A 13,190-nucleotide genomic window follows, 5' to 3' on the forward strand; every position below is an offset into this window, starting at 1 on the left:
AGATTTCAGGAATTGGAGCTAATCGGTAACAATCATGAATTTAACACCAGAAATCGGGGCTGTATCGCAATGAGCTATCACACTCTGGAACTTTTCAAAAAGAAACCTAAATATGCTGGTTCAAAATTTTATAACAAAATTCCAAAAAGCATAACAGATGAGGTGTCAACCAAAAAATTCAAAATTAAATTGAAGCAGTACCTCATCAGCAAAGCTATATATTCTTTCGATGAGTTGTAGGAGGTAATGTCAAACTTTGCATAGCCTATATTGTTAATTCTAAGAAACCTTTGTTTTTCATTTTTCAATACCTGTATATTTGACACTATTTATGTATGTATTGTATACTACTAACAAATAAAGATTATTTGAATTTGAATTTGAATACACAGCAACTGTGTGATATTATTGTCAAGCCCAGGTACAGACAGACCAATGAGAACATAATACTTAACAATGATACTGAAACCAAACCAACCAACGTATAGACAATAAAAATAACGAAAAATCCCTTATGTAAATTGTTAACAGAACTTCTGTAACCATTGGTATTCTTGATAGCGCTTTGCAAATTTAGTTTTATTATTATTTATCATTATTTCACTTAGCCTTCTCTGATCTGGGTCTTCTCTTCATTTCTCTCCAGCTTCTTAAAGTCCAGTTGTACCCAATCCTTCCACTGAAGAATGACAGATAGAAACTATGACTACATCCCATATAAATTCAACATAATTAATGAAAATTCATAATCAGAATCTCGTTTTCATAATTCCAAACAGTTCATTAACATTTCATAAAAAAATTGTTTCTGTTCAAGTTTTCTTTAGAGTTTATATATACACATTAGGTAATGGTTGAGATTGATCATTACATTTAATTTATTTGTTGGCGTGCTTGTTTATTCAAGTGCACTAATAATTATTTTATTATATTAAGTCATGATAAATTGATAAGATTTATCCAGCCACCGCTGTAATATTTTGATTGTTTTTTTATCAATAAATGATTTCCTTTGATAACCATGAAACAAGAAAAAGTAATAATTTGCAGTTCACAAAATGTTTGAATAAACAAAGAAAAAAACATGTTATTTTGTTTAGTGAATAGTATATTTTATATTGTATCCATAACTATAAGGTTGTAGGTGTAATTTGTATCTTCTTTTCCCAAATAAAAATTCATAAAGAGCGCTAAGTTTTCCAAGGTAAAACATAGAACACAATTACTTTACTAGGGAGTCGCTGTACTCGCTGATTGGAAGAGACGGAAAGATCCTGGTACAATAAACTCCAAAACTTCACAATATACTTTTGTGAATTGTGTAAAGAATAGACCCTCCCCATTTAGGATATTTGCTATCTCGACAAAGGCCTTAAAAAGTAAGTTTTACTTATTAACTACTTGATTTATGATTGCATTTGTTTTTTGCAGAAATCCCATTGCCGAACATCAACTATCCTGGCCTACTCACTGCGGATAACCACATTTCTAGAATCACTTCTTCTCCCTTGATCCTTGCTGTAAGTGCTTTCCTTCTAGCAGCTCTATTTTAAGCAAACTCTGTACAAATTGATTATCAACATTTATTTCTGTTCGGTGTATACAGGTTTTTATTTTATTTAGCAATAAGACTTAGATCTGAGTTTTGTTTACTTTTTTGTATACTATGTTATTTTATATTACTTATATTTTAATCATTCCATTTAGCACCTGACGTACTTTTAAAGATTACTTACTTTTAAGTAGGCTAGCCAATTTTGAGTTCCAAAATTATAGATCTGTACCAACATTTTCAGAGTTGGTAGTGTTTTAGTCAAAAGATTTTCATTATTTCTGTCTAACTGTTGCTTGTCTTTTGAGCAGTTTGTTTCTGTATTTGTCATCTTTTTGACAAGTGTGTTTTGTATTCAGTATTATTATTGACAAATTGTATTGGAAAAGAATAAATAAGTGTTTTTATATTGATATTACCTTGATTAGATTATTATCCAACTTAAGACATTGCATCTTATTCCACAATGAATTTACATTCCACTAGTATCAATGAACTTATATTCGCGCAATTGTTTTTTGATACATTTGATATTTTACAACCCTCAGTGTAATGTCACATTTATATATTCAGTACAATACAAAGTTATTAGGGTTAAACACTTTTTTTAAGTATTTTTGTATGCACATTCCAGGTATTTACTACGTCACACGTTTTACCTGCAATGTTACTGTAGTATTCCAGAAAGTTACTATTTTTATAAAACCTACTAACAGTGTTTTGGAAAATATTTACAAATCTTTATACAATGTCATACAAATAACTTGCAAGTAGGGAATTACCAATGGCAGCATGTCCACATTTATATGAGGTAATAATAAATAAAAGACAGCAGTTTATAAAAATTGAATAATGTTGTAATATTTGTACATTCATAATTTTTTCTTTTATTTATTTTTTCCTTTTTTGTAATATGCCAATGAAAATTCAAACAGTTATCGTAAAGATAATCCATTTAATCGAGACTGATTTTTAATTGGAACAAAACTTATGTTTAACCCTTAAGAAGTGTAATGCATAGTCTTTGCATTTTGAGTATTACCAAAACTAATCAGTCACACATAGCAAAAAAAAACTCTCTGAATCAAATCTGTCACAAAACTATTATAATAAGTAAATTTAGTACAAAATTGACTTTGTATACATTACTAATCCGTCCCTATGATTTAAAAAACAGTATTTATTTATTTAAGACTCATTTTAACTTTTTATTTGATCATTCAATGTGATATTTTTACATCACTTTGTAGAACAAAGCAAAATAATGATCAACTTTTTATATATTCTTATTATATACATTTTATATATTTTATGTTCTGTTTAATACTCGCTGAAAGTCCTAACAGCATATTCAACTCTTACAAACACTTTTGCACTTATTTTGTGACTTGTCAACAAAACATAAACACAGCAATTTATTGGTGGGGTATTAAAGAGCGAAAATGATTTCCAGCACTCTTTAGTTACCATCTTATCACTTAAGTTGTACCGAGTATGACATGATATCATTCTTAGAACCACAACAATATTAGTGTATAAGCCACACTTATTTGAACAAAATTTATAAAGTAAGTGAATCTTGTAATAGTTTGTTAAAGATCGAGAGTAGTAAACTATTTCATACTTATCCACAGTGATTTGTATTTTAGTGAAAAGTCATATTATTAGGCTTGTCACTTTTATAAATAAATACAGTCAAATACTGTACATATCAAGGGAGCACATTTTAATGGACAAATGGTTGGCATTCATATCAAAGAATTCTTAATAGTAAAACATGGTAGAAATTTACCTTACTCATCAATATTGAAAGTTTGACCATAGTTTGATACCTGATTACCCGGATTAACCACAAAAATGTGTGTTATCTTGACCCCTAAATGGTTTAATATTTAATTTCCCTCAATGATGTCTCTGCAATAGTAGTGTTATTACTAAATGTGAAAACTGTCTTAACAAGTCTTACCTAAAATACCGAAGTTCAATTTAAACAATCCCCAAACAAATCTTCCTTTTGCAAATCAACACTTTTGCTACTGTATTTCTAATGGGTATCAATATCAGTTGATTGTTGTAGCCATATGGGAAAAGGTCTGTAACAGTGCCTATACATTTGCAGAAGGTGCTTTTCAGTGCCTAGCAATAATATCTGCCAAACCATTGCCACAGTGAGTTTCTGAAACAAAACAATTTACGTACTTTGAGTATTGGAAACCTACCCAGTTTTCTTAATGCCTGTAAAATACTTTTTCACTGATAATAAAAAACTTGTAAAACCACATAAATAGTTATGCAATCATATTTTAATCTAATGTATAATTTTAAAATATAACTTATAAATTTGTTATTTTAGTTTAATATCGAGCATGATATTGATTTATTTACACAATAAATAACTTACCCTGGGAAAAATGCACAATCTTGCTCTTTGCTGCCAATACATGTCACATTGTTAATTTTTGCAGCTTGGACCCAAGTCAAACCACCAAAGTGCAGTTTAATGTTTTAATGTAGCTTTATCTACAGTAGAGAGTCAAAAATCCGAGCCAATTGGGACCGTAGGTAGTTCAGATTACCGATTTGTTTGGATTTTCAAACATAGCCTAGAAATGCCTAATAGACACAAAATTAGGCCTACAGTATTAAAAATACAGATTCAGTATTATTATTGACGAATTGTATTGGAAAAGAACAAATAAGTGTTTTTATATTGATGTTAACTTGATTAGATTATTATACAACTTAAGACATTGCATCTTATTCCACAATGAATTTACATTCCACTAGTATCAAGTACTTTTCATTATTTAATGAAATAAAAATAATGGTTTTTGTACTTAGGTATTTTTGTTATATTACTGTAATTCGTTTCTTGAAAAAAATATGAAGAGCTTATACATTGGAAACGAACAAAACACAGACTGGATCTGTTGTCTCTGTGCTAATTCAATATTTCAAAACCCTCAGGAGCGGTTAAGATTTTTGACGTTTCGGATTTTCGACTCCCTACTGTAAATGGATTCTGAAAAGAACTACATTTTTTTATTATTGATTTAACTTTTTGTGAATGATTTGAACATTTGTGTAAAATTTTCTTTCCCATTGTTATGTTGTCTCACTAATTTAGTCAACAGATTTATTTATAAGGCAATGTATTTATATTGTAAATGTGTTTTAATGTATTCAGATAAGCTTTTTGGTATTGTAAATATATCTTAAAAACAAATAAGGATTTATATGTGTCTAAAACCGTATACTTAATGTTCTGAGTTAAGTACTTTGAAACCAATGAGAATACTCAGCCTATTTACTTAAAAAATTAGCATTTACCCTAGTTAAAGATATACAACATAAAACAAGCACTTGTTATATGTGCCACGATTAAACTCTTTCAATTATATTTTTTGTCCTGACTTCTGTAAGTATAACACTTACAAATTAATAGTTTAATACCATTTATTAAATTGGGTCCATTCCATTTTGACCAATGTTTAATCTTGTCAATCTTCAAAGTGAATCAGCTGTGTATTCAAGGTTTGTAATTCAGTATTGAAATTTGTGTCGATCTGTAAAACAAAATGGTTTTTATTGTATTGATTTTACTCTCAAATAAATTTTTCACGAAAAATATGTTTTAATAAATATTTGTTAAATCCTTGAACCTTTTTTTTGGGTTTAGCATTCTTTAATCATCATTTTAATGTTGTTGATGTTATTTTACTTTTTATTCTACACTGCACACTTGTACAATATCTAAAATTTTATACGTAGGGGGCACCACTGTGTTGGAACTAGTTGCTGAGTGCAATGTATGTCAGGAAGCCACAAAAGCCTTAGCTGAAGTACAAAAACCTTCAGGAATACAATCTGTAAATAACATAAATAAGTAGCAAGGAGTACACCACCCCTGCTATCACTGGTCCAGTTAGTTCTGTCACATCTGAATATTGAGAAGCCAGGCAGTGGCGGCGGGACCAGGGGGTCAGTTGACCCCCCTGAAATTTTAGGAAGGGTCAGGGGGGTCAAGGGTCAGGGGTTCATATAAAAAAATTAAAGATATAAAGCATTCCGTACTGTATACGTTTATTTTTTCGCCCCAAGAAGAAAAGTATAAGTAGGCCTAATAACAGTTACTGAAGATAAGTACAAAGATAAACAATTTAGTTATTAATAATAATCTATTACATTTATTATGAAGGGTCTTAATACTCACAAAACCTTATAAAAGTAATAATTAATTTAATTGATGTTCATGATCGTATTGGAATTTTGGAGAGTTAACTAACAGGTAACACTTGAATTTCGCACTGAGTATTCGTCATAGTCAAAGTCGGAACTTAAGTATGTACCGTATTTTTTGTGTAAACCATTATTTATCCCCAGTGGACACACTTACTTGGTTATACCCTACCGTCTTACTTTTGTGATTAACTATAATCAAGCAGCCAATTTTAATTTAACTTATTATTAATTCAGTTTTGAGGGGGAGGGGCAGAGCCTGCCGAAATTACGCGAACACATAAATCCCTAGGGCCTAGAGCTTGTTTACTCTTCTCTGTCGTCTGCAGCAACTCATTGCTGACAGCTTTAGTAAAATCTGGGCACCAGTACTTCATTTTATGTTTGTTTGAGATGTATGTGTATTATTTATTATAATGTTTTTACAATGAACAGAGTAGGTTAAATTGTAAATTTTCTTTGTTACCGGTACTGCTTGAAGAAAAATGTTCTTCAGGTAGCCTAAAAACACGTTTTAAGGCTTTTATTTTTCAAAATTTTCCCGGGGGAGGAACCCCCAGACCCCCCGGATGTGGTCCTCCACCATAGGTTTCTGACCCCCTAACAAAAATTTGCTTCCGCCGCCCCTGAAGCCAGGAAGACCAAGCTCAGCTCAAAGTCACTTATATCAGGAGTAAGGTTGGTTTCAGTGAGAACTAGAATGTCATAAACACTAACCAAGGCATGTGTAGAGAGAACAACCAACTTACTCCTCAACCCATTGTCAAAACATCGCAGTTGGATGGTGAAATCCTTGTCATTGTTTGTTACTAAAAGTACATTCACATACACGGACAGGACAAAGACATTACGAAAACTAATAAAAAGTTTTAATAGGCCTATTACAATAAATAAACGGGCTGGACGCATACCGCGGTGAAGGTCAGGATGCAGACTGGACTGAACTTAAAGGCACCCCACGCAAGGATTTCGCGAAAGCGAACGTTTTACCTGTGCAGGTAAAACGTTGTAGTCAAGTCGTTGCAAAGAAATGCGTCCACACAGTACAGGTTTCCGCACCAACTTATAGTGTAGTTTTGTGATAACTTTCAGTTTATGTGCATGTAATATGATGGAAGATGTGTTACTGTGGTCGATTTCTGCAGCCAGTGTTACAAGAAAGCAAAGAAATAAGTCTGAGCGACGACGGCGCTCACTATGGTCAAGACTTTGGTTACTAAAAAGACAACCAATTTCATAATAGTTTCTCTGTTCACGTTCAAATCTACTGCTTTGTATTTTTCAAAATTCTCTAAGTCTTTTTCTTATCATAGTCACTATGTTTCTCACTCTTGACCCTCCATAAATAAGGAAAACATCTGTACAGTTCGATGAATTCAACAATAAAATCAACAGAAAATTAATGAAAGTAACAATTATTTGACAACAGACAGAAACATAATAATATGTTAGTAAGTTAGTCATCTAAGAAACGTGATCAATAGTTCCATGATGTATTAATATTATGTTGTTATTAGATTCATGACCAATTCCTCTTGTACAACATTTAGCAATGAATACGGTTGTATTCATAGCCTATAGTTTATAACAGTATAAATAAAATAATTTGACACAATAGTACAAAAGGTGCTATTTAACTACCTATAATAAACTGCTAGTCTACAATGTTCAAAATAAATTAACTTACGTAAAATTGATAAACGTGTACAATTTTAATGCTTGAATAATTCATAAAAGTAAATGACAAAGCAATGCTTCTAAGAAAATCTGCATGTTTATGTATATATAAACTAGAAGTAAGTGGTTGATCGTACAGAACCAAACAGAAAAAGTAAATGAATAACAAAACTACTAATTTATGTAAACTCAAAATGTGCCATCTAAGACAATAAAAAAATTATATTTTTGTTTCGAATTACTGTACAAGAATAGGCGGATTTTTGTCTGCCGTGCATTTTAGGATTTTACAGGAGAAAATACTTGTATATTACAAGTACAGCATATCACAAGACGTAATTTTATAGTATATCCCTCGCACTCAACAGCGAAATTTGAAAAATCTCCTGATTATATGACTCGTAGGGTAATTAATAAATTCTTATTATTAGAAAAAGACACAGACTTTAACAATTGTTTTTTGAAGGTCAGGCAATACTTGTATGACAATGCATTTTATACTTTGAATGACTTTTTTAACAGTAGTGCTAAGTTAGTCTAAGCTTTGAGAGACATTGTACTTACTCATCATTAATTTATGACTATTCTCTATGTACATATTTGTATATTTATGGAGAAATAAAACTCTTTCTTTCTTTCATATTTTTTTCTCTAGTCCAGGAGCCAGGGGGGGCAAATGCCCCCCCCCCCCAAATGACGCCCCAGTAGACCGGCCTTAAAATGTTGTTGAAAATGTGGTCGTATTTAAAAGTTTTTTATTCAGAATTATGCTCTCATCATTTTTGTTCTCATTAACCTGTGCCTTATAAATTTCAAATTCTTCGATAGTGTTAATTCTGCTTCCCCTTTTGCAAACATGTAGAATTTCAAGGCCTTTACTAATATCGTTCATGTCATGGTTATTAACGACCAAATGCTGAGCAAACGATGATTTTTGTTTTGTATAACGAGGATCTGGTTTATGCTCCTTGTTTCTTAGTCGTGAAATCTCTATCTGTCTGTCCTGATTATTCGTTTTCTTCGACCGTGTATGTGTACTTACTTTTAGTAACAAACAATGACAAGGATTTCACCATGCAACTGTGATGTTTTGACAATGGCCGATACAAGCCGAAACAAGTAAATGACCATCTATAAAATTGAGCTGTATGTGATTTATAAGGTATGTGAACCTATTTATCATAAGGAAATCAAAACTTAGCCGTTCAAAGTTTTTTAATAAAAACTCTTTAAATTTAAGAATAACAAATCAAAGAAACAGTAAGTTTTCATACATCATTTTAAAGGTTATTAATTTAAGTTTTTAGTAATATTTTACACACTATATATAGTCCAGTTTATAGCAGAAAAACTTATGTAAAAGTTTTGAATTTTTCTCATAAGTGACAAATTCAAACTTCCATTGCAAAATAAGGGCTTATACAGATGGTTTATCTCAATAACTCTGTACTATTATTATTGAAAATTTAACAAGGCTTATGAAAATGACAATAAGATCGAAATAAAAACAATGTTTAGTGTTCTTATGGCCATTTTATGTAAGCAAATACAAATATTTAAAAAATCTTAGTTTGTCTGTTATTCCCTACCTGTGAAGGTATGGCAACTTAAATTGGTGCCATTTTGTCACCAATACCTAGTAGTTTAGCACATACAATTTGTTAACACTAACTTCGTTCCACTCTGTATATCCATAATCTACGCTCGATATACATTTCACCACAAGTGTGACATCTTTAGGAGCAAAGTTTATCACATCACTTAAAACACAAACACTATTTTTACTATTTACATTTATTTATTATTGGTCTGCGGACGATTTATGGCACAGTCGCAGGAATCCGAGCGCAAGCGCTGGTCGGAGGCACTACATGTATAACATATGACTGACTGGATATTGTCCCTTAATTGCTCGTCTGCGTCTGCCGACCGATAATGTAAATAAATACAAATAGTAAAATAGTGTTTGCATTTTAAGTGATTTGATAAACTTTCTGCCTGAAGATTCCACACTTGTGGAAAAATGTACATCAAGCATAGAAATATCTACAATAACCTGGAACCCATAAGGTAAACCAATTTAATTAATCATTAGTTCTTGAAACTGGGAATAACACACAAATGATAGTAAACCCTGTTTTTTTTTTTTTTTAAATTGTGACAGCAAAAACATTGCAACCATCAAGAGCACTGCACCAACAGATTTATAAGAATCGAAATAATGTGTGTGAAGTTTAGGAATGTAAATCGAAGCTTTTGATTTTTAATCACTCTGGTTGGCTCTCGAAGACAAGAAATTATCAAAATAGGTAGAGCAGTGATGGCAGTGACATAAGATAGGTATGCGCGGCTGCGGCTCGATGTCCAAAGTCCACTTTTATGCTCGTCGTTGTCGTCGGGTGGAATCTTTAAGGTCCATTTCCTATCCTGTGACTGTTACGACTCTAGCCGCGCGTCTACAGCCGTAAGGCTGGAGTCACTTGTCTCAATTCCTATGCCGCGACTCCCACAACTATAGTGACTAGTGAAATTGAAATTGCACTACTGACCGTCATGGAAAAAGCACAGTTGACAGCAAATATATTACTTGGAGAAAAGGAGGAAAATGAATTATTAACGTGCTTGGTAAACAACAATGAACAACCTAATCCATTGTTCATGGTACGGTGAAAATAGGGGTTTCAGAGGTTCAGAGGCTGCTCAAAACGCAGCAAATTACCCACTGCATAAGTTTTGAGAGTGAGAACATGCATACAAAAAGCAATCTGGCACAAGTCCCTCAGCATTTCTGCAGATCCCTCATCAAATCCAGCTCTAAGACTAAACCCACAAGAAACTTATCACAAGTCCTCTTTTGCCTTCCAAACAACATTAATAGTAGAAAATACACCAAACATTTATCCAATGCCATACCCAACAGTCAACAGAATCCCATCTGGGTGCTTTCGACCTCCGAAAATTGAGCTAGATCTTCCAGTATTCACGTCAACAAAGATCCTCAGAAACACAAAGAGCTGCGGCCATAGAAATCATAAACACAAACCACAAACATTAAAAGATCTCTACTGATGGGTCTTTCGACTCCATCGAACCAAAATCTGGAGCCAGCTATTTCGCAGAACACTCTAACGCCCCCTTTTTTGATCCAGCAAATTCATGCTCAAGCACCGAAACCGAGCTTCTTGCCATCAACGCATCAGCAATTACCCACTGCATAAGATTGGAGAGTGAGAACATATGCATCCTCAGTGATTCAAAAAGCGCACTACAGCTTCTAAAACAATAAGTCTTCAAATTATTATCATAGAATACAAGAAATATCCCATCTCCTGAATTCAGCTTCAGGCAAAAATATTTCATTACCTAAAAATATATACCACCTAAGCAACCAACTCTCTCCAGTTGCATAGCAACAGTTCATAACACTCTGAGACACAGGTGGGTAAAGAGATGGAATAGTGAACCTACTAGCCGCCAACTTTATTGTATCCTCAATGAACCCAACAACATCGAAATTTACAAAACCTTTCCAGATCAGTAGCATCGTTTGCCTAAAGAGCAAGAACAGGACATATTACACAAATAATTACACAATCCTATCTCTTTCGATTTAACCTCACAGAGTCACCCCTGTGTCTCGTTTGTCAATTGGAATAAGAGACTCTAGAAGAACACATTGTCCACACATTGTCCCAGCAAGTCAGATGGGAGAGATGAGCTGAAGAGAAAACTCCAACCTGACTGTTCTCTCAAAATAATTCTGACTGAGCCTAACTGTTGGAGATTGGCAAGCCATGTATGTGAGAGACACCGTCCGGTCGGTATCACTTGAAGCTAGAAGTACGCATCAAAGAAGTAAGAAGTAAGTTCAATCTACAGTATTACAATGATTTACAAACATTATGCGATTTCATTACTGTTGATGACAGAACGCGACGCGGGGTAAGTTGGCAGCGCTATGCTTGCCGCTCAATGGAAAACACCGTTGCATTAAGGGGTTCCATTTGATATATATATATGAATTTGAACGGATAGTGTTTTTGGCCTCTAGGGACCTCAAAACGAAAAAAATCGTTCCCGGGTCCAGGTCTTACCATGAGTACTACGGTAATAGCTTATTCCCTATATGGGAAATTCGCTAAAACAATTCTGGGCTCGTGACTAGCGTCCTAGGACAAAAAAAAATTGTCGATTATATAAATAATAATCGACGAAGTAGATAAAAGATAAATATTTTCCAAATGTATTGAGAAAGTATACGATCACATATTACATTAAAATTGATATACTGCAATGACCAAATTGAGTACAGCCACGTACAGCCACAAAGCCTACTACTACTGTTACTGTTATCGTTATCCTGTTCTGGTTCTGGTTCCCGTTCTGATGATTTTCAATTTCTCCAACTCCACCTAGTCCAGTCTAGTCCAGTCCTAAGCCTTAATTTGAACTCGAACTCGATCCCTATTCGGCTGTCGGCCTCGCTGGTTGCCCTGGTTGGTTCGTTTTTATTGGTCAGTTCAGTTCCAGTTGTTGGCTAGTTTGTTGTTTGTACCTTTTTAAGAACACTCACTAAACACCGAACCGAATGCCTATTATCCTAGAAAGAACAACTAGCCTACTCAGCGTTGCCAATTCGAGGGTAATTACCCTTTTCGAGGGTAATTTGGGGCTTCGAGGGTATTTTCGAGGGTAATTAATTTTCGAGGGTAAAAAAGGGTAATTTGAACAACCCGAGTGCAACATATATTAATACAGTAATAATAATTTATTTATTTCCCAAACTGTTAATACTCTATGGAATGTGTTGCACAGTCGTCTGATACATGATTTATGAGTGTTTGTAAGATCTATTAGTAAATTAATTATTAATTCTCTTTGTCTATGATTATACTCGACGTTCCGTACCCATTGGGAATTTATGCTTCCACTTCCACAGAAAGCCTTGGAACATAGAACAGTTCCTGGGATAGCAGCTATTTGTTTAATAGCTTCAATCTATATCTTTCTTGAACTAGGTTAGATAGTTGTTTTCAACAGTTGCAGTTGCAAAACTGTGCATTGTGAAGGTGTTCCGATGTTTGTTTAATTGACCTGAGCTGCTTGAATGAAAGTCAATATTATGATTTATGAAAATGAAATTGCTACGTGCATTGAGTGTTCTGAAGCTGAAGTGATTTGTTAAATAAGTATTGACAAATTGTTGTGTGTGCATGAATTATTTATGAAGTGAAGTTTTAACTGTTCACTTAATCTATTTTTTTCGGACTTCTCAAGAAAGAGTGATTGTTAATAAGGCCTAGGTTAGGTTGAGCTATGAGTGAAATTGTTAGATTACAGTTTCAAGGGAAAGCTGTTAGAAGCTAATACACATCAGAAGCAGAATAAGTAACAGTTACCTCGGAAAGTGCTCCAAGAGCAGCAATAATAAGAGCTTTCTGCACATGCACAAGCTGAGGTTCCCGTGGGTGCGGTGCAGAACTCTAGTGTAAATTATTATTCCATTAGGTTCCTGTAATTTGTTTATATTTTCAACACTTTTTAATACCTGAATTTACCCTTGATTTTAATAAATTGTTTAAATATTCAATTTTCCATTACAAAATCAATCATTTATATTCAAAACAGGGCCTAGTAATGTAAAAGTTTCTAGTTTTACGACGTTGGTGGTTTTCGAGGGTATTCGAGGGTAATTTTGGGCCGGACTGAGGGTAATTTCTCA

General features: G+C 33.3%; 1 protein-coding gene across 1 annotated transcript in view; it reads left to right on the forward strand.

Annotated features, from left to right (window-relative positions):
* The window catches only part of LOC128998115 (lachesin-like), a 29,551-nt gene extending 24,369 nt beyond the window's left edge, over window positions 1-5,182 (forward strand). The window contains exon 7 of the mRNA XM_054424114.1: window positions 1,432-5,182. Coding sequence (XP_054280089.1) covers window position 1,432 — 1 coding nt within the window. The 3' untranslated portion in view covers window positions 1,433-5,182. The remainder of the gene's footprint in view (window positions 1-1,431) is intronic.
* The last annotated feature ends 8,008 nt before the right edge of the window (window positions 5,183-13,190 follow it).

This window comes from Macrosteles quadrilineatus, unplaced genomic scaffold, assembly GCF_028750875.1.
Source record: "Macrosteles quadrilineatus isolate MER2022 unplaced genomic scaffold, UCM_ALF_1.0 Scaffold_7__1_contigs__length_78375512, whole genome shotgun sequence".
NCBI lineage: Eukaryota > Metazoa > Arthropoda > Insecta > Hemiptera > Cicadellidae > Macrosteles > Macrosteles quadrilineatus.